Raw genomic sequence first — 21,765 nt, 5'->3', positions numbered from 1 at the left:
AGTAATGGACCTAGTAAATGTAGATTGGGAGGAGATGTGAATTGGGGAAGTGGAATTGTTATCTGAAATTACCAAAGGAAAGCACCACAGGCATTAGTAATCTAAAATAAAAATAGTGAAATACTGAGATTGTTGAACTATGTGTTAACTCCAGAGACAATAATATGTCTATTTGGAAGATTAAGTACTTAGTTTTAAGCTTTATTGGAATAATACAAGACCCTTAGGAGCATTGATATACAGAGGGATCTTGGGGTGCAAGTCCATAGCTCCCTGAAAGTGCCAACACAAGTGAATAGAGTAGTAAAGGTGGCAAATGGCATGCCTGCCTTCATCAGTTGGGCATTCAAAATAAAAGTCAGGAAGTAATGTTGCAGCTGTATAAAACATCATTTGGACCATATTCAGAGTATGATGTGCATTTCTGGTCACCACACTATAGGAAGGAATGTGGAGGCTTTGGAGAGAGTGCAGAAAAGGTTCACCAGGATGTTACTTGGATTGGAGTGTATTAGCTGTAAAGAGAGGTTGGACAAACATGGATCGTTTTCTCTAGACCATTGGAAGCTGGGGGGGGGGGGGCAACCTGATAGAAGTACATAAAATTATGAGAGGCATAGACTAAGGCAGATGGTCAAGAGTCTTTTTCCTAGGGTGGAAAAGTCAAATACTAGAGGGCATAGAATTAAGGTGTGAGGGGGAATGTTTAAAGGAGATTTACGAGAGCCTGGGAACCAGGACCCCAAGTGTAGAAAAGGGCATTTCCACCATACAATCTGGGAGGTGTAACAATGTGTTTAAAAACATTTACTTATCTCTATTTCTATACAAAATTAAAAGGAAACACCTCAATAATTGTGACTATTATATTTTTTTACATAGAATTCAGCCAAAAGGTCCTAAAAATTATTTACCTTAATGTATTTAAGTTGAACAAAAGACAAATTTATACATGCTTTCATGCATTAGTCAGCATTCCCTGCATATAAAACTTTATTGAACAGTGCTGTGGACACTAGATGCAGCAAATGCTATGTATCCAGACAACATCCCAGCTGTAGTACCAAAGACCAAAGCTGCAGAATTGGCTGCATCTCCAGCCAAATTGCTCCAATACAGAAATGATACTCACATCTACCTGACAATGTGGGAAATTGCCCAGATATGATTAGTTTACAAAAATCAGGGCAAAGCTGGAAGTCAATGGGCATCAAAATGAAAATATTCCCATGGTCAGAATCATTCCTCATAAAAGGGAAGACAGCGGTAGTTGTAGATCAATCATCCTAGTCCCAGACAGCGTTCATCAGGAGAGTGTTCTCGGCTCAACCATCTTTAGCTACTTCATCAATGTTTCATCATAACAGAGGTGAAGATGTTCACTGAGGATAGCATAATGTTTAATTCCATTTACAATTCCTCTAAACAACCTAGCTGACATTGAGTCATTGAGTTGATAAATGAGAACATCTGCGCCACAAAAATGACAGGCAAAGACAATCTCCAATAAGAGTCTAATCACCTTCCCATAGCTTTCAGTGGCAGTATCATTGCTGTGTTGCTCAGGATCAATATCCTGGGGGGGGGGGGGGCACACCATAAAGAGAAACGGCATGGGACTAGCCACAGAAATATTGTGGCTACAAGAGCAGGTCAGAGGCTGGATATCCTACAGCAAGTAGATACCTTGGTCTCTTCAGGATTCACTAAGATATTGCCTGGGAATGGAGAGCTGTAGTTTAAGGAGAGATTGGATAGGCTGAGTTTATTTTCACTGGAATATAGGAAGCTGAGGGGTAACCTTATAGAGGTTTATAAAATTATGAGAGGCATAGAAATTATGAGGGGTATAGATAATCAAAATCTTTTTCCCAGGGTAGCGGAGTCCAGAACTAGATGGCACAGGTTTAAGGCGAGAAGAGATAAAATTAAAGGAGATCTAAGGGGTAGGTTTTTCACAGGATGGGGTGGTAATCTGGAACAAGCTGCAAGAGGACATAGTGGTGGCAGGTACAATTAATGCTTAAAAGGTTTTGCTCAGGTACTTAGAAAGGAAAGGCCTAGAGGCATAGGGGCCTAATTGCAGGGGAATGGGATTAGCATAGATAGGCATCATGGTTGGCATGGATGAGGTAGGTGAATAGAGCCCATTTCTGTGCTATACAATTCTATGATTCAATGAGTGACTCAAACACACCAAAAACTTTCCATTGTCCCAAGACTCAATCAAAAGGATAACTGAACACTCTCCACTTGCCTGACAAGCGCTGTTCCAACAATTCTCAAGAAACTCAACATTGGTACAAAGCAACCTGCTTGATTGGCACCTCACCCACTGCCAGCCTATGATGGCCACAATGTGTACTACCTACAGAATGCACTGCAGTTGTTAGCCCAGGTTACTCTGACAGTGCCTCCCAAACCCATTATCCATATAAAAGGACAAGGGCAGCAGGCACAGAGGAACACCCCTCTAAATCATACATCATCCTGATTTAGAAAAATATTGCAGGTCCTTTATTATCACTGGATTTAAACAAGCACCAGAGGCACTGCAGCAGCTCACACCACCTTCTTAATGTCAGTTGTGTCTGGACAATAACTGCAAGCCCTGTCCCAGAAAATAATTAAATTAATAGCATCATCACAAAGATATGATAATATGTTTATTAATAGATCTTCTTAGGTATTTCTCAGCAAATTGGGAATGTACTTTTGTTTTTATAAAGAAATGCAACATGTCATTTGAAAAATATTTTTTTTCTTCATAGCTTCATTTATGAACACAGGGACATAAATCCTCTCAAAATAGACAAGCAGTTTAATATTCATTTATTAATCACATATCTCAACAATGACTACATTTTCCACCTTTAGTATCAAATACAGCAAGGTTCCTTTAAGAACAAAACTGCAAGCACTTGCACATGAAAAATACTGAGCCAATCAACATTTATGCATTCGATTAATCTGACAGTCTGTGCGACAAAGCTGTGTGCTCTGCCTTGCCTAAATGCAGCCAAGGTCTCTAATACCCAAACTTATTCTGTACTCCAGATATGGGCATCATTGGTATTTTTTGAGATGTGAAAAAGGATCCAGCTGCCTTATCATTGAACTTTATTATTGCTTTCTGCTGATTTTATTTAGTCTTTTTAAAAATGTAGTAAATAGCTTGGGAACAGGCTGTTTCACTCAAGGTCATTTGGGCAAGTAGAGGTAACATTCCATGTGAGCCAAGAGGGAAGTAATACCCATTGTGTGGCAACTCCCCTTATGAGCTCCTGGGGAAAAAATGCTCCATATAGATAGACTGAATAAACACCTGAAACACACTGATCCAGATAGACAGGTGATATTTTAAAATAAAGACTATGCCTGGATTATGGGAAACTGAAAAAAGATAATCCAGGTTCCTGCTCCTTGGAGGGCAAAGTTACATCTGCATTTTGCTCCAGAGGACTTCAATAAGGATTTTGATTGGGTTACAGACGGAAGACTGATGGGTAAAGCTTTGTGAAATGCTTTACACATTGGTCAGACAGCAAAAAAGCCTGTGTGCAAATGTCAAGGAGTATGGGGAGTTTAGTATCCACCTTGCAAAGCTTGGATTCCATTTTTTCTATCATGGAATTGCCAGGCAACTCCATTTACACATCTGTAAACCCAACCATTATGCAGCATCTTATCATAGATGTCTCAGTTGACAATACTGTACAAAAAGTCCCAAAGGATATGCATTTATGGGCACCGTGTCCGTAACAGCCACTGGCAAAAGTGGGCCTTTTCCTTCTTATGAGGTTGGAGTTGTATCTGAAGTAGGTGAGGTATTTCAAGGAGGTTTCTGTACTGATACAGATATTGTACACAGTTCTTTGCTGAGGGTCACATAAAATTGAAGGCTTAAGAACCTATTGGTATACCTCTTGCTGGAAGCCTGTTCTCTTTAGGAGCTTATCCAGCAGTGCCCTCTGTTCATCCTTGCAGTCATGCTACGTTCCAAATGGAATGCTTACTAATGCACTCATGTCTAGGAGCAGTTGAATTAAAGAACACTCAGTAAGTAATGCACACCACATCTTCACACTTTAGCAACTTTACCAAATTCCAGAAAAAAAAAACAAGTAAATATCCATTGGGCATTGATGTCAAATCTTCAGACTGATTAATGCCTTAAACTCTTATAAACCTGATAGCTGGCTGGACACATGGCACATGTGTGCACATTGACTTTGAATAGGAAGTTTACAGCCATAACATCAAATTTCCAGCTGATAGGTCCAAACTGAAGCAAATCAGTGGAAGCTAGGACTCAAACATATTGTCTTCAAAAAATGTTAACTCCTGGATGCTACAAAACTATGGTCATTAACTGAGATAGAACAGAAATCACTTGCGTTGAGGTACTTTTTTTTCCATCATTGCTGTTTCATTGATGGTTGATTTTAATTGTACTTGAGCTTCTTCTCATCTATTCTACCTGTCCATATGCATGATGCAGTTGTATGCAATAAACAAATAGATTTATTCTTTTTTAAAATGGATATAATTCTTCTGATATAACATTTGTCTTCAAATAAGAACCACTTTTTGTCCCATCTTACCTAGTTTTTAAAGATATTGTGGATGTTATTTTTAATTATATTCACAAATTTGATAAATGCTACATATAACTCTCTGAAGCGATAATACTCTTAAATTAACAGTGAAACTTTGATGAAAGCCTTTGTTGATTGCAATTCACTGCAGATTTCTATGAGAAATCACTTTTTAAACGCACTCATCCTGGTCATTGTCAGAATGCCTGGCATAAAAATTAGTAACATTGTAACTGAAAAGTAAAATTGTAACATGGATTGTCTGGTTAAGTGGTTTATATGAAAGTATTTTGCACAGCATGGTTTAAAGATGGTTATTTTTCATAACTGGGATGGCTGTAACTTCATTTCTGGTAGTGCAATTACAGGTTATGAAACAGAAATTAAAAAGACAAGCATGGGATGCAATGAAAATTAATTAATCATTAATTAATTTTCATTACATTAATTACAGAAAACGTTGATTTTCAGAACAACTATATTTCAAATAAATCAGATAAACTCAATGTGTGACACAAAGCAACATCTAAAAATGTCATGTACAAATGCTACTATTCTGCATTGCTAAATTACTTCTCCATGTCAGATAATACAGTAGAATGCACTGAAGGCAAATTGAAAAGTTCAAACTCATTTTAAGCTTAGATATTCATCATGGGGATAAAGGGATTTGAATCAGAGATATTTGTGCATGATGCATTTTTGTGTGACATATCAAAACAATTCCCACCTCGATAAATGTTACTTCTGAGAATTAATAAATGCATAAATGATGCAAATTTCGAGCACTTTCAAAATCATAGTTTATTAACTGAAAAGTAAAAAGCTAGTATACAGATCAGGGATCCCTTTAATTTCAAGTCTACAGTTCTACACCATCTAGTATTGTTGTTTTGAATTCTTAAACAAATAATTCAGAAACACCTGTAAGCCCCATCATATGTAATATATCATGAATCACTGTTTTGCTAATCATCTCCTTGTTATTTACATAAATATGGTGAAACCAGCAGCAATAAAGCAAGCAGTGAAAAGAGCTCACAGGTTAAAAAGCCAATAATTTCATATGACATACTAAAACAGATTATATGTAAAACTAATAAAATCTGTGCCATAATTGGAATAGTTGCTATTCCACAAAAAACACCCTTAATAATTACAGTGGCTGAATTTGCAATTAACTATTCACATGCCATGCCTATAAAAGACTTCCAAAGTAGCTATTAACTAAAATTAGTAACAATATTTGCAGGAAACAGAAACTAAGATTTCACATCCTTTTCAGTGAGAAATGAAAAAAAAGAATTGCACCCATCTTGCTATTGACCACAAGTGTTCTTTGACATGAAACATACTTGTTACAATGACTTAAAACCAACTTGGACCTCACACTGAATAACATAAAAGGCTATGTATCGGCCCAAGTAACTGCAAGGTACTTTTTCACATACATCAAAATCACAAAGGAGTTTTGAACATGCTCTACAGAAAAAAGCCCCTTTCCACCATATCAGTGGCTAAGCACAGATAAGAACAGGTGTAGAATTCATTGTCTTGCAAAAAAAAACTAGGATGGAATACGTAAATATACAAGTTGAACTATATACAAACTATACTGGAATGTTAGCTATCCCAGAATTGCTTCCATTTAAAATTGTGAATCTATGGATCACTGTTAGAAGGCCTCCTCTGTCAACTATGTTGATGTAATAATTTAAAAGAGATGGCTTACAAAAAAGCAGATAGGTAACAAAAAACAAACTTACAAAGTGTAACAGAAATTTAAAAATTTTAGAGACATTTTCTGTACTGCTATTGAGGTGGAATTGAAAAGGGAAGAAAATGTACATGTTATCTAATCTCAATGGAGGATAATTTGGCTGAGAATTGTGACGAAACACATTTCCCCATGTTACTCTTGGACATGAACCAGAACACAATGCCATGCTTGTTGGCCATGTATTCTTTTGTGGTTTTCATGTTTTATGTCTGCCTTTTTTCCAAAGCCTATTGTGCATAGTGATGTCTTAACAGACCATGAGTTTCACAATAAATGTTTATTTTCAATGCGGTAAAATCATTTCTGGTAGCATTTTATAGTTGATGCCACCAAGAAAAAATTTAATACGGCAAAACTTCATTAAATTTAGGGGCCCACGCACATTATATTTTACAAGTTAAGGTAATTGGCCTTTAAAGGATGGGGTGGGGAAATAAAACACTACACACATTCTCTTACATTATATTATGAGAAAACTGACATTGTTTTCATCTGTAGCAGAAAATAACGCAGTAAGGCGGCAGATATTTAGTGTTTTATAGTGCAGCATTTTGAATCCCCCTATTTTTTATAAACAAAATGCATATGATGGTCATTTAAAATGGCAATGCAGTCCAAATAAATGCATGCTTGATCTAAGTATAAAACCCACCAACCCCATTCACTTCTATTACATAAAAATACTGACAGACAAAATATCTTGGTTGACTAATTATGAGCTTATCAGGAATAAACTGCACTTGAGTTTCTTTCAACACTATCATTTAAGTGTAGTGGTGAGAGAGAATTGAACAGGCCACAAAAACGATACAGTACCTCTTTGGCTGTAAGAAATGCAGCGTTTCATAGGCCATTTATGAATCAATCTTCCAAGATTAACTGGAACCAAAGCCTTTAAGCGAGTTTGAAAGGAAAGGACAAATTTCATGGGAAGGACAAATTTAATGGACAGGACATTACAACTTAAAAAGGACAGGAATTATAATGGGAGAAGAAAAACAGGAAAACAAATAATCATTTAATTCTATATATTTTACTTGGTAAAGGCTGCAACTACAGCCCAAAGTAATTCATTTGTATTAGACTTCATAGATTCAACTTCAGGATCCAAGTCCAGCAGCTGTCGTACTCTTTTCATGGCCAAGTCATAATGTTCATCTAAGAGAGGGGCAAAGGCATTCTCCAGTACATCCGAGGCATGGGCTAAGTAAATGAGGGCAAGCAAGCGTTTGTCCATCCGATGCGGGTCATTCACCCATTTATCCAGCACAGCTTCCTGAACTTTTTTGATGAGACGCTGCTTGATTACATTGTTGGTAAGAGGGTGCGTTGTCATGTCAAACAGCAGAAAGTTCTGTTTCTCTGTAGTCAGTACACCTTTCTCCACTAGATTTTTAGCCAATCGCTCACGGACATTTCGTAACTGATAGTGTAATTTCAATGGATTCCACGTTTCACCTTAAGGTGTAAAGAGAAAAGACGAAAAAGCTTAATTAATATTTGTGTATGAAAGAACTGGAACAAATTGTACAACTTTCAGAAATACATAAAGATCATCTACTGTTAATCTGAAAAATGTCAAAAGGTGTCCAACAATCCACCAACATCTTAACCATTTGATTTCAAATACATAATATAAGAATGTTTATATAAGAATTAAAATAAAGCAGGAACAAGTTAACATTGAATACAGAGGTTTCTTTATCGGATAAGCCCCTTATATTTAGTTTAACAATGTTTTAATCATCGTAAGGAACCTCAGATACTGCAATGAAATAGCACATTGTGCTTTTGTTTCATGCCATCAGATCTCAAACCTATCCCTACTTTTTTTTTAAAAAAGAAATGCAATCTTAAAAAGATTATCCAGTCTTTTCTGCACATATTTTCTGGTTTATTTACGGTACTTGACAAATTGATTTTAATTCAAATTTGGTAAGTTAGAACAAAGTAGTTTTACTTTAAATGTAGCATGCACTGAAATTTCAGTTTTGAAAGAAAGCTTTCATCAAGTCACTCTCCAAGATCACCTTTATAATTTACATTATGAGAAAATTACAGAAAAATCCATTGCCACATTTTTGCATATGATTTATCAGAGGGATAGCTTATGTACTTTGCTAATGTATAGTTTATCTGGAGGGATAGTTTGTTCAATTATGAGTAATGGCAGACTGCTTGGTGTAGTGCAAAGGAAGCGCCAGCAACCCGGGTTCAATTCCCACCGCTGTCTGTAAGGAGTTTGTACATTCTCCCCGTGTCTGCGTGGGTTTCCTCCGGGTGCTCCGGTTTACTCCCACATTCCAAAGACGTACAGGTTAGGAAGTTGTGGGCATGCTATGTTGGCGCTGGAAGCGTGGCGACACTTGCGGGCTGTCCCCCAGAACACTACACAAAAAATGCATTTCACTGTGTGTTTCGATGTACATGTGACTAATAAAGATCTTATCTTATCTTAGTGAATAGGGTCAAACCTTATTGTTAGCAATTCTTGTATAACGGAAAAAATTATTTACTACTTTCCAGAAGACACATAAAACTGAGGAAATGTTTAACTGGTGACAAACTAAATAAATTAGTAAATTTTAATATGATACTATAATACAAATAATAATCAATGCATCACTAAATTTCTAAATACAAATACTGATACAAAATAAGTACCCTGTTTGAATATTTTTCCAAACTGATCAGAACTGTTCTCTTCCTGGCACAATCTTGATACATGAAGTTTTCAAATTGCTTAGTTCTTTAGAAACAAAAGCCCGAGCCTAATACTTGATAAATTATGTGCCAGGTGACAAGTCAAAACAGGCACCATTCAATTTAGTGTTTGATTCTGAAAGCTATTTATAAACTGAGTGCAAAGAAATGTGCCTTGATTTTGGGTCTTATTAGTCCATCTTTATACAGATGTTTCTTACATAGATATTTTTTTTAAAAAAGCAATGTTCTTGCTGGGTATGTCTGGGAAGAGTTTAAACTAAATTGGCTGAAGAACGAGCACCAGCCTGTATAACCATGTATAATAACTGTGTATTATAAGCATGTACAATGTAACAATGGAGTGGGTGTTCCAGATAGCCCCAGAGTACGAAGTTGTACTGTTTTTGGTGGAACCAGACTATGCGAGACAATGAGAAAAACAAAAGACAGGATTAGATGTATGTGCACAAAGACACAAAGAATGGTGAGTAAGGTTTGAGCCACAGCAATAAATAGCAACGTGGGAATATAATGTTTTGGTGATAACTAAAACATGACTCAAGAAAAAAAACTGAAAAACTGGTCTCCTTGTATTTCTGGATGAAAAAAAGTGTTAGGTCAGTACCGATTGAGGAAAAAGGAGGTCCTTTAGCAAGCAAGGATAGAATCCATCAGATTGGAGTTAACAAGCAAAAAGTATACAATTGTATTACTGGTATATTCTATTGACAACTAAACAATAAGAATGAGATACAGGAGAAAGTATGAAGTGAATTTGCAGAAATGTGCAAGAACTGAAAAACAGTGATACTGGGGGACATCAATTACTCCATTACTGATTGGGATAAGGTTAAAGGAAAAAAATGAGAGATGGAATTCCTGAAGTGTGTCCAGGAGACCTTCCTTGATTACTCTATTTTCACCCCAACAGAGAAGGAGACATTACTAGATCTGCTTCTGAGGAGTAAGGTGAGCCAACGCACTGTTTATGTGCGTAAAGTGTAAGGACACGCTAGTAAAGCATACAGAATTCTGGGCTTCTTAAACAGAAACACATAAAACAATCGCAGGGATATCATGTTGGCTCTTTGTAAAATATTGGATAAGATACAAGTGTTTTTGGTCTACCTAATTTTGGTCACCACACTTATGAAGGATGCAAAGAGAGGGTGGAGAGAGATTTATCAGAATGGTTCCAGAGATAAGGGATTCACTACAAAGTTGGACTGGAGAAGCTGGGGTTGTTCTCGCTGGAGAAAAGTTACAAAATCAAGGAAGGTTTTAAATAAATACATAAATAGACAAACAACATTTAAATAGATAAATAAACAAATAGATCGCGGGCTGTTCCCATGAGCAGATGATTCAAAAACTAGGGGAAGCACAAATTCAAATAATGGGTAAAAGACAGTGGAGGCACAGGGAAAATGTTTGCACTCAATGAGTGATTACGATCCGAAACTCACTGTCCATATGGGTGGTCTAAACTATCAATCCAGGCTTTCAAAAAGGAATCAGGTAGGTGCTTCAGGGAAAATAATTTGGAGCATAAGGAAAGAGCTTGAGAATGGGATTGAATAAATTGCTCTCCATGAAGCCAGCGTGAATCAAATAGTCTCCTGTATCACGAAACAAAAATCATTCTATGAATCAAAGCAGGCTTTGTGCAAGTGAAATTACTTTTTAAACTTGGATAATAGCATAAAGTATTTCTATTCACAACTGCAATAGCTTGGTAGGAATTGATATTTATTTTCAATTGAATTGCTTACATTTTTTGTTTAATGATTGAGTTTTGAAAAACACAATTCAAATTAAACATTTCAAAAGCCTCCAGAGAATTTATTTTTTGGTAATACTTAATTCAGGTCCATTAACTCCCACAGAAAGCTACTCATAAATTAGTAAATTAATTCTGTACAAAATCCTTATTCTATTCTGTTTTAGATTGTTTTATTTTCTCCAATTTTTCATATTTCAAAGTCAGCATTTAAAGTAAATTTTCTGGATGAAACTTAGAAGAATGCATGTTCCAGGCCAAAATATTGCTAAGTTCCAATTTATCCCCCCCTAAGACAGACAAATAGAGGAGCCTCATTGATCTTTCTTCCTTTTATTATCATCATGGAGTGCAAAATCAATCCCAACAGCTGTAGGAAGAGCCAGAATGTAAAGCAGCATTAGATCTAGTTTCAATTAGAACATTATAAAAACACTCACCACATCATGCTGCTCGAGTTTCTTTTGAGCAATAAAAAGAATTATTTCATAAATAGAATGCAAGAAGAAATTATGATCATATCTCTTTATAAGAAACAAAAGATGAATTCAAGTGATGGACTCAAATGAGAATAATCTAGTAGTTCCATTTTTGGCTGCTACAGACATGAGCCAAGGGCTTGCTTCTGTGCCATAAATTTCATGATTATATGGCTCCAGATTGCTATTTAATCATTAAGATTAGTCTCTGATTAAAACCACATACATTCAATATGCTGCACCTCCATGACATATCACTTTTAATACAAAAACTGTCAATATACAGATAATGCTGGCAAGGCATGTATGCTATCTAAATGCAGATGATCTGAGAAGGCGGTGGGTGCTGTGCCTTCTTGCAATGTCACCCTAAGGGACCTTCAATGGCTATTGGTACAAAACTAAAATGATACTGACCAATCTGCAAAAAGGAACCATCATCAGAGAAAAGGGAGGTGGTGCCATAGTAAAATTGTGACAAATATTGAGATCAACGGCAGAGGCAATGAAGAAACAGTGCTGGATTCTGCTCCTACTTACAGTACTTACAAAGCCACCTAGAAATATTACCAACATTTTAAAAACAGTAACAAAGACAAAAAGCACACAACTGCTCGAGAACTAGTCCGTGGCCTTCAAAAAGAAAGTATCTACTTAGGAATAAAACAACCAGAAAATGAAATATACCCTTATGTAATTAGAAAACACTAATTCCTTCAAGATTTTAATCTCAAAGAGTCTTCACTTAATTGAGTTCAAATTCATACAACTTCTCAAGATGGTTAGAATACTTCCCTAAAAACTGATGAATAAAAATAAAAGTCAAATTTCACCTTTTATAGCTTCCCAAGAAGCACTCTGCATTTAGAAAACCAGCTTTTATAAAAAAAATGTACATGGTAGTTATCATTATAACAGAATTTTCCCAACTCAAGGTAACTATAGAACATAATCTTATCATTGGTTACCTCCATTATGAATTTCAGTAATCTGCCCATAAAGGTATTAGTAATAGTGCACTGCCGCAATATTTGTGTTAAAAAAATATAGCATTTTTACAATTGTAGAAAATAACATTATAAAGACATTTCTTGTACAGCATTGCACTTTATTCAGTAAAGTGTCCTCAGCCCTTTGAGACAAACACTAGAAATAAAGGAGGAGAGACTTCATTAAGGAGCAAGACGTCTCCACCAATGACCAAAGTTTAGTGCAAACCAGATATCAATGGAATCTATTTACTTAATCATTTTTCAGTATCTGGGCATTACTGGCAATACTAGCATTTATTGTCCATCCATTCTTGCTCTTGAAAAAATGGTGGAGATTCATCTTCTTGAACTGTAGCAGTCTTATGATAAATATTCTTAAACTGCTGTGGTGGAGAGAGTTGCTGTGTTAAGGCCTTGCAATTGTGAAAGACTGGTGATATATTTTGCAGTCCATATGGTGTGCCAAATTCCCCTCAAAGAATCACCTCACCTCTGGAATTCAGCCCTTTCGTCCACATTTGGACCAATGCTGTGATGATATCTAGAGTGAAGCAGTTCTGGCAAAACTCAAACTGACCATCGGTGATCAGGTATTGGTGAGTAAATGCCACTTGATAGCACTGTCACTAACAACTGCTTTCACTTGAAGAGTTGACTGACTACGCAGCAATTAATTGGATTAGTTTTGTACTGCCTTTTGTGAACAGGACATACCTGGGAAATTTTCAATTTGGTGGGTTAGATGCCAGTGTTGTAATTGTACTGAAACAACTTGGAGATACAGGTAGTTCAGGAATGCAGGTCTTCAGTACTAATGCTGAGATGGTGTCTGGTCTCTAAGCCTTTGCTGTTTACAGTTCTCTCAGTATTTTTTTTCGATATCACATGGAGTGAATCGAATTGGCTGAAGTTGATGGATGGTGGATATCTCAGAAGGAAGCCAATGTGGAACACCTACTCAGCACTTCTGACTGAACATGGTCACAAATGTTTCAGCACTCACATACTGTGTCATGCCTTTGTTGAGAATGTGGATGTCCTTACAGATGCCACTTCCCATTATCCGTTTAATTGTTCACCACCATTCACAACTAGATATGGTAGGATTGCAGAGCTTCAACCTGACCTGCTTATTGCAAGATCACTTTGCTGTTGTTTAGTACAAGATAAGATACCTTTATTAGTCACATGTACATCGAAACACACAGTGAAATACATCTTTTGTGTAGAATGTTCTGGGGGCAGCCCGCAAGTGTCACCATGCTTCTGGCACCAACATAGCATGCTCACAACTTCCTAACCCGTACATCTTTGGAATGTGGGAGGAAACCGGAGCACCTGGAGGAAACCCACACAGACAATGGGAGAACGTACAAACTCCTTACAGACAGCAGCGGGAACTGAACCCAGGTCACTGGTGCTGTAGTAGCGTTACGCTAGCCGCTACATTATCGTGCCTGCCCATGCATTTAGTCCCTAAGAAAGATATGGATGTCAAGAGACTTTGTCATGAGTAAACAGACATTCTTGGGAGACATGTACTGAGGCTTTAAATGCAATGTACATCTTGCAATGCTATAAAAGGAAAAATTGTTCAATACAAGATATTTTTATAGTCCAAAGTATGTGTTCTACCCATCTGAGAGTTCCTTCAGTATTTTGTTTGACTTCAGTCAGTGAGGTGTTTTGAGGTGAACAGGAGTATAAGGAGAGAAGAGTGTTAAAAGCACAACAATGTTTACAAGTAGATCACAGCAGGGTGAAACTGTAATACAAACTGTGTAATCTTAAATCAATTAGTTCGGAATCTTGCAATTATAATTAATCCCATCAATTCTAATCAATTTTTCCTCTCTTAAAATGCATCCCAGTGGTCCATCTGTGCTGTAACTTTCCACAAATCTAATTAACAAGATCACAAAGAACATCTTCTGATAAATAAACTGGCTTATGGTGACACCATGTGGATACAATTGCAAGTACAGAGTACTCATCTACAATAACAAATGTGACCAACAACAATGGGTTTATACAGCGCCTTTAGAATGTAAAATGTCCCAAGGCAATTCATTGAAATGCCAATAAACTTGACAAGACATATGAAGAGAGCGAATTGTACCAAGATAGGGAGAGAGGAAGAAAGAAAGAAAGAGGTTTAGGGAGGGAATTCAAGAAGAGCTTGGACAATTGAAGGCACGGCCATTAATGGCAGAAAGAAAAATATAGGGCGAAATCCAAGAAGCCAGAACTGGATAGTTCTTCAGAAGTGTGTCAATCGTGGTATGCCATGCTTTTGACAATACTACATGAAAGATGGCATGTCGGGGAATGAGCTACTGTTCCTTGAATGACCAAACACGTGTCACCAAACCTTTTTCAGGGGTGAGATTCAAGGTAAACCCAGAGCTGTTCCAACAAACATTCCCATATATTTATGGACTAAAAACATTAATCAGCGTTTATTGTCCATCTCTAGGCCCCTCTGAGAAGGTCATGGCAGCTCCTTCATGAACTATTGCAGTCCATGTGGTAAAGTTAAGGAGAATGTGTTCCTCAAGAAAGTACAATAATATTTTTGCCCAATCAGCATTGTATGCAACTTGGAGGGGAGCTTACAGGTGATGGTGCTTACCTGCACCTGCTGCTGCTGTTCTTCTGGGTAGTAATAAATGGGTTTTGGAGGTGCCTTTTAAAATGCTTTTGTGGACTTGCTGCAACATTACTTGAAGATGGTATGCGCTGCAACCATGTACAAGATGATGGCAATGAAATGGGCTGCTGGTCCTAGATGGCGTTGACCTTCAGTATTGTTGGAGTTGCACCCAACCAGATAAAAAGAGTGCATTCCATCACACTCTAGATGTCCTTGATGGCGGCAAGGTTTTTAGAACTCAAGAGGTGTATTACTAACCACAAAATACATGGTTGCTGACCTGCTCTTGTAGTCACAGTGTCTATAACAGGTCCACATTGTAAGCTAATGTTGTTTTCAGTAATGAGATCCATCCAAATATCTCCCAGGACATTGATGGTGGTGGTTTCAACAATGGTATTACCACTGAATGTTAGGAGATGACTATTCCTTCAATGGTTGAAGATGGTCATTGCCTTGACTTGTGTGGTTCTTAAGGGCAACACTGTGACACAGCAGTTACTGCTGCTGCCTCATAGCTCCAGGAACCCAGGTTCAATCCTGACCTCAGTAGCTGTCCATGAAGAGTGTGCACATTCACTCTGTGTCATCCAGGTATTCCATTTTCAACCCACATTCCATAGACATGCTGCTAGGTTAATTGGCCACTGTAAATTACCTCTTGGTGTAAGCTAATGGCAAAAAAAAAGTTGCAAGGAGACAGGGAAATAAGGCGGGGAATGGGGCAAATGGGATTGCTCTCCTGGGAGCCAGCATGGACCCAATGAGCTGAATGACCTCCAGCTGTGTCAGAATAAGAAATATTAGAGCCACATCAGGAGTTGAGGTCTGGGGCACATCAGTCATGATCTTATTGAATGGCAGAACAGGCTTGAGGGGCCAGTAGCCTACTTCTGCTTTTTAGGGTGGTTGCAGAGTGTATGCAGGTGATATAGAAACAGACCTGGGGATGCATGGACTAGTTGAGAATAACATCTCAAAGATATTCAGGTTGGTAGGTTAATTGGCCACTGTAAATTGCCCCTAATGTAAGGAAGTGATAGAATTTGGAGGGAGTTGATAGAGTATGGGGAGAATAAAATAAGTTAAGGTAGGATTAGTGTAAATAGGTGCTTGATGGCTTGGTGGGCCGAAGAGCCTACTGCCATGTGGTATTTCTCTACGACTGACAGGCTGCCAGATTTTTTTTGCCCCACAGATACATACAAGAGAAGGAGTCATAAACTTAACATCTGCTGAACAAAGATGATCTCCGAACTTGCCCAACCATACAATCCTGCCCTCTGACAATAGAGCATAATAAGACTTTGCTAAATATGAACTGTTTCCCTTATTCTGTGAGCCACTCCCCAATGAAGGCAGTCTTCAGTGATAAAATCATCACCTTCAGTAAGTCAGTACAGCTTTTAGAAGTCAGAGGAAAAGAATGTTTGAAGATCAGAACTTTAAACCCAGTAAAGTTCATGGTCTACTAGACAACAGTGATCCCCGAACTTCTGTACACCCAAGTCAGTAGACCTCTCAAAGCTCTATAGAGATATCACCAATGTGTCTCTGCAAAATCTCCAAATCTACTGGCAGAATAAAGAAACCAGTACCAATGCCTGCTCCCATGCCAACATAAAATCAAGGAACATAAGAAAATAGGCACAGAAATAAGCCACTGACTATTCAAGCTTGCCTTACCCTTCAATATGATCATGGCCTCAGGCCTCATCTCCTCTCATATGTCTGTTCCCCATAGCCCTCAATTCCCTGATCTTTCAAAAATTTATCTCCTTCTTTAAATGCCCAATTGATCTAACTTTTACAACCCTCCAGTGTAGAGAATTCTAGAGATTCACCACGCTCAACATGAGGAACTGGAGGGGGACCAATATCCTGGCAGGGAGGATTGCTAGAGCGACTTGGGAGGGTTTAAACTAGTAGACAGGGGTTGAGACCCAAAGTAGTACTGTGGCAGGAAGTTGAGGCAAATATAGAAGTTGAAGTGAGCAAGTAAGGCAAGCAGGACAGGGAATAAAGGAGGTCAGATATTTATTTTAATGCAAGAACCCTGGCAGGTAAGGCAGATGGGATTGTGATATTATAGCTTTTACAGAAACATGGTTGAGGGATAGACAGGACTGGCAGCTCAATGTCCTGGGGTACAGATGCTACAGGTGTGATAGGGGTGGAGTTGCATTTTTGATTAGAGAGAACATCATGGCAGTATCTAAAGGATATTTCTGGGGGAATGTCCAGTGAGGCTATGGGAGTAGAATTTAGGAATACGAAGAGGGTGATCACTTCGTTGGGATTGTACTGTATGCCCCCCAATAGTCAAAGAATTAGAGTACTACAGCACGAAACAGGCCCCTTGGCCCATCTAGTCCATGCTGACCTGATCTTCCACCTACTCCCATCTACCTGCACCCAGACCATATCCCTTCAAACCCCTCCCATTCATGTACCTATCCACACTCCCTTTAAAATGTTACAATTGAACCCACATCTACCACTTCCACTGGCAGTTTGTTCCACACTCGCACCACCCTCTGAGTGAAGAAGTTTCCCCTCAGGTTCCCCTTAAATATTTCATCTTTCACCCTAAACCTATGTCCTCTAGTTCAAGTCTCACCCAACCTTGGGGGAAAAAGCCTGCAAGCATTCACCCTATCTATACCCCTCATAATTTTGTATACCTCCATAAGATCTCCCTCATTCTCCTGCGCTCCAGGGAATAAAGTCCTAAGCTATTCAATCTTTCCCTATAACTGAGGTCCTCAAGTCCCAGCAACATCCTTGTAAATCTTCTCTGCACTCTTTCAAGCTTATTGATATCTTTCCTGTAGGTAGGTGACCAGAACTGCACACAATACTCTAAATTTGGCATCACCAACTTGTACAACTTCAACATAGCATCCCAACTCCTGCACTCAATGCCCTGATTTATGAAGGCCAAAGTGCCAAAAGCTCTTTACGACCCTATCTACCTGTGAAACCACTTTCAAGGAACTATGGATCTGTATTCCCAGGTCCCTTTGTTCTACCGCACACCTCAGAGCACTACCATTCACTGTGCAAGTCTTACCCTGGTTTGTCCTTCCAAAGTGAAACACCTCACACATGTCTGCATTAAATTCCATCTGCCATTTTGAAGCCCATTTTCCTAGCAGGTCAAGATCATGCTGCAAGCTTAGATAGCCTTCCTCATTGTCCACTATGCCCCCAATCTTAGTGTCATCTGCAAATTTGCTGATCCAGTTTACCACATTATCATCTAAATCATTAATCTAGATGATAAACAACAATGGACCCAGCACTGATCCCTGTGGCACACCACTAGTCACAGGCTTCCAGTCAGAGAGACAACCATCTACCACCACTCTCTGGCTTCTCCTGCTAAGCCAATATTGAATCTAATTGGTTACTTCATCCTGAATGCCAAGCGATTTAACCTTCTGGAGCAGCCTCCTATGCCGGACTTTATCAAAGGCCTTGCTAAAGTCCATGCAGACAATGTCCACCACCTTACCCTCATCAATCTTCTTGGTAACCTCCTTGAAAAACTCCGTAAGGGTGGTTAGGCATGACCTACCACACACAAAGCCATGTTACTATCCCTAATCAGGCCCTGTCTATCCAAATACTTGTATATCCTATCCCTTAGAATACCTTCCAATAATTTACTCACAACTGAGAAGGTGTTGGCAGTCTTGAGGCACATAAAGGTGAATAAATCCCTGGGGCCTGATCAAATGTATCCTGGAACATTTTGGGAAGCAAGGGAAAAAATTGCTGAGCCTCTGGCAGAAGTTTTTGTATCTTCTTTAGCCATGGGTGAGCTACCAGAAGACTGGAGGGTGGCTAAGAGAACATAGAACATTACAGCACAGTCCAGGCCCTTTGGCCCACAATGTTGTGCCGACATTTTATCTTGCTCTAAGATTTATCTAACCCTTCCCTCCCATATAGCTCCCCATTTCTCTATTATTCACATGTCTATCTAAGAGTCTCTTAAATGTCCCTATTGTATGTGCCCCCACAACCGCTGCTAGCAGTGTGTTCCATGCACCCACCACTCTCTGTGTAAAAAAAACTTACCACTGACATCCCCCTTATATCTTCCTCCAATCACCTTAAAATTATGTCCCCTCGCGTTAGCCATTGTCGCCCTGGGAAAAAGTCTCTGACTGTCCACTATGCCTCATTATCATGTACACCTCTATCAAGTCACCTCTCATCCTCCTCCTCTCCAAGAAGAAAAGGCCTAGCTCACTCAACCTATCCTCATAAGACATGCTCTCCAATCCAGGCAACATCCTGGTAAATCTCCTCTGCATCCTCTCCATGGAACCCTGAGGGATCTATGGATGTGGACCACAAGATCCCCCTGTTCCTCCACACTGCTAAGATTCCTGCCATTAACCTTGTATTCTGCCTTCAAATTCGATCTCCCAAAGTGTATCACTTCACACTTACCTGGGTTGAACTCCATCTACCATTTCTCAGCCCAGGATAATGTTGTGCCTTTATTTAAGAAGGGTGCAAGAACAAGCCAGGGAACTACAGGCCAGTGAGCCTAACATCAGTGGTGGGCAAGTTACTGAAGGGGTTTCTGAGAGACAGGATCGATCTGTACTTAGAAAGGCAAGGACAAATTAGGGATAGTCAGCATGGCTTTGTCTGTGGAAAATCATGTCTCATAAATTTAACTTTTTTTTTTGAAGAGGTGACCAAGAGGATTGATGAGGGCAGGGCAGCAGACGTTGTTTACATGGACTTCAGCAAGGCTTTTGTCAAGGTCCTGCATGGTAGGCTGGTCCAGAAGGCAAGGTCACGTGGGATCCAGGGTGAGCTAGAATTTGGATACAAGATTGGCTTGGTGGAAGCAGTCAGAGGGTGGGGCTAGACGGTTATTTTTCCCACATTGGAGGTCTTTGGCCAGTGGTGTGCCTCGGGGATCAGTGTTGGGTCCTCAACTGTTTGTCATCTATATCAGTTTGGATGAGAATGTAGGTGGCATGATAAGTAAGTCTGTGGATGACTCTAAAATTGGTGGTGTGGTGGACAGCGAAGATTGTCTAAGGTTACATTAGGATCTAGCTCAACTAGGAAAGTGGGCAAGGAGTGGCAGATGGAAGTTAATTTAGACAAGCAAAGTGATATGTTTTGGAAGTTAAACCAGGGAGGACTTGCACAGTAAATGACAGGGTCCTGAGGAGTGTTGTAGAACAGAGATCGAGGCATACAATTCATAGTTCCCTGAAAGAGGTGACACAGGTAAACAAGGTGGTGAAGGTGGTGTATGGCATGCTTGCCTTCATTGGATGGGGTAGTGCGCACAAGAGTTGGGATTTTGTGTTACAGCTGTATAGGATGTTAGTGAGAACGGATCTAGAATATTGTGTGCAGTTTCGGTTGCCATACTATAGGAAGGATGTGATAGAAAAGATTCACAAGGGTGTTGACAGGACTGGAAGGCTTGACATAAGGAGAGAATGGATAGGCTGGAACTGTTTTCCCTGGAGTGGAGGAGGCTGAGGGGTGACCTTATAGAGGCTTATAAAATCATGAGGGGCATAGATAAGGTGGTTGGTCACAGTCTTTTCCAAGGGTAAGGGAGTCTTAAACTAGAGGGCATATGCTTAAGGTGATAGGGGAGATACTTAAAGGGAACCAGAGGGTATATGCAATGAGCTGCCAGAGGAAGTGCTAGAGATGGGTATAATTACAAAGTTTAAAAGAAATTTGGACAGATTCATTGATACAAAAGGTTCAGACGGATATACGGTCCAAACATGGGCAAATGGGACTAGCTCAGGAAGATAGCTTGTTTGGCATGGACAAGTTGGGCCAAAGGGCCTGTCACTATGCTGTACAACTCTATGACTCCAAAAGTGCATCTCAGTTTCAAATGAACGCACCCCAATCTCGTGACTATGTGTACTAGTTTCCACTGGTAGAAATACCTTGCTGTGCCCCCTCAGGATCTTAGATGTTTCAATAAGAGCATCCGTCTTCTAAACACCAAAGATTATAGATCTAATTTCTTTAGCCATTCCCAACACCAGACTCCGAAAACATTGTTCTGAGCTCCATAATAGCAAACTAATGGACAGAAGAAATGATTCAAGGACGTGCTCAAAGTCTCCATGAAAATGTGCAACATTCCCTCATGCTCATGGGGATCCCTGGTCCACAACAACACCACCCACCCCACCCACACCACCACACCACCCCCCCCCCAGCTAGCTTCTTCCCCCCCTCCCCCCAGCTACAACAGTTAAGCACTTCCTGTTCCATCTCTCTCTCTGAGTTTGCGGGTCACACACAGGCCTCAGTCATCTCAAAACTCAAGACATTGGATTGAGCTAACTGTACTTTGAATTTATATTTGGTGTACCAGTAATTATACAAATAAAACTATTCCAGATAAGTGGCTTAATTATACTTTATCTTTGCGAATAATTCCTAAGAATTTAGAACAGACTTAAATCCACAGACCAAAATCAACCTAATTTCATTTCTAGGCATTCAGTATTTACACCAAAATGAATATGGAAATAATAAAACTGACCTCAACAATTATAAAGTAGAAAGATGCCCTCTCAAATTTCCAATAGAATGAACAAGATCAGTTGGTCCAATTCCCCAATTCCAACAAGGGCTCCCTGTTCTCCTGATCTCACTTTGGTAGAGACTGCAGGGATAGCTTCTTTCCGGAGTCCGTATTTCCATATGATGCAGGAACAGGCCATTCTTATCATCATCTATGATGGCTGGCTCACAGAG

The 21,765-nt window shown here is 39.1% G+C and overlaps 1 protein-coding gene across 1 annotated transcript in view; it reads right to left on the bottom strand.

Annotated features, from left to right (window-relative positions):
• Positions 1-5,380: 5,380 nt before the first annotated feature.
• Positions 5,381-21,765, bottom strand: part of golph3a (golgi phosphoprotein 3a) — a 47,935-nt gene continuing 31,550 nt past the window's right edge. Inside the window, exon 4 of the mRNA XM_052010454.1 lies at positions 5,381-7,836. Coding sequence (XP_051866414.1) covers positions 7,412-7,836 — 425 coding nt within the window. The 3' untranslated portion in view covers positions 5,381-7,411. The remainder of the gene's footprint in view (positions 7,837-21,765) is intronic.

This window comes from Pristis pectinata, chromosome 2 (assembly GCF_009764475.1).
Source record: "Pristis pectinata isolate sPriPec2 chromosome 2, sPriPec2.1.pri, whole genome shotgun sequence".
In the NCBI taxonomy this organism is placed as follows: Eukaryota; Metazoa; Chordata; class Chondrichthyes; order Rhinopristiformes; family Pristidae; genus Pristis; species Pristis pectinata.
Note: the sequence above shows the minus strand (reverse complement) of the source record. Positions and strands in the feature narration are given on the sequence as shown.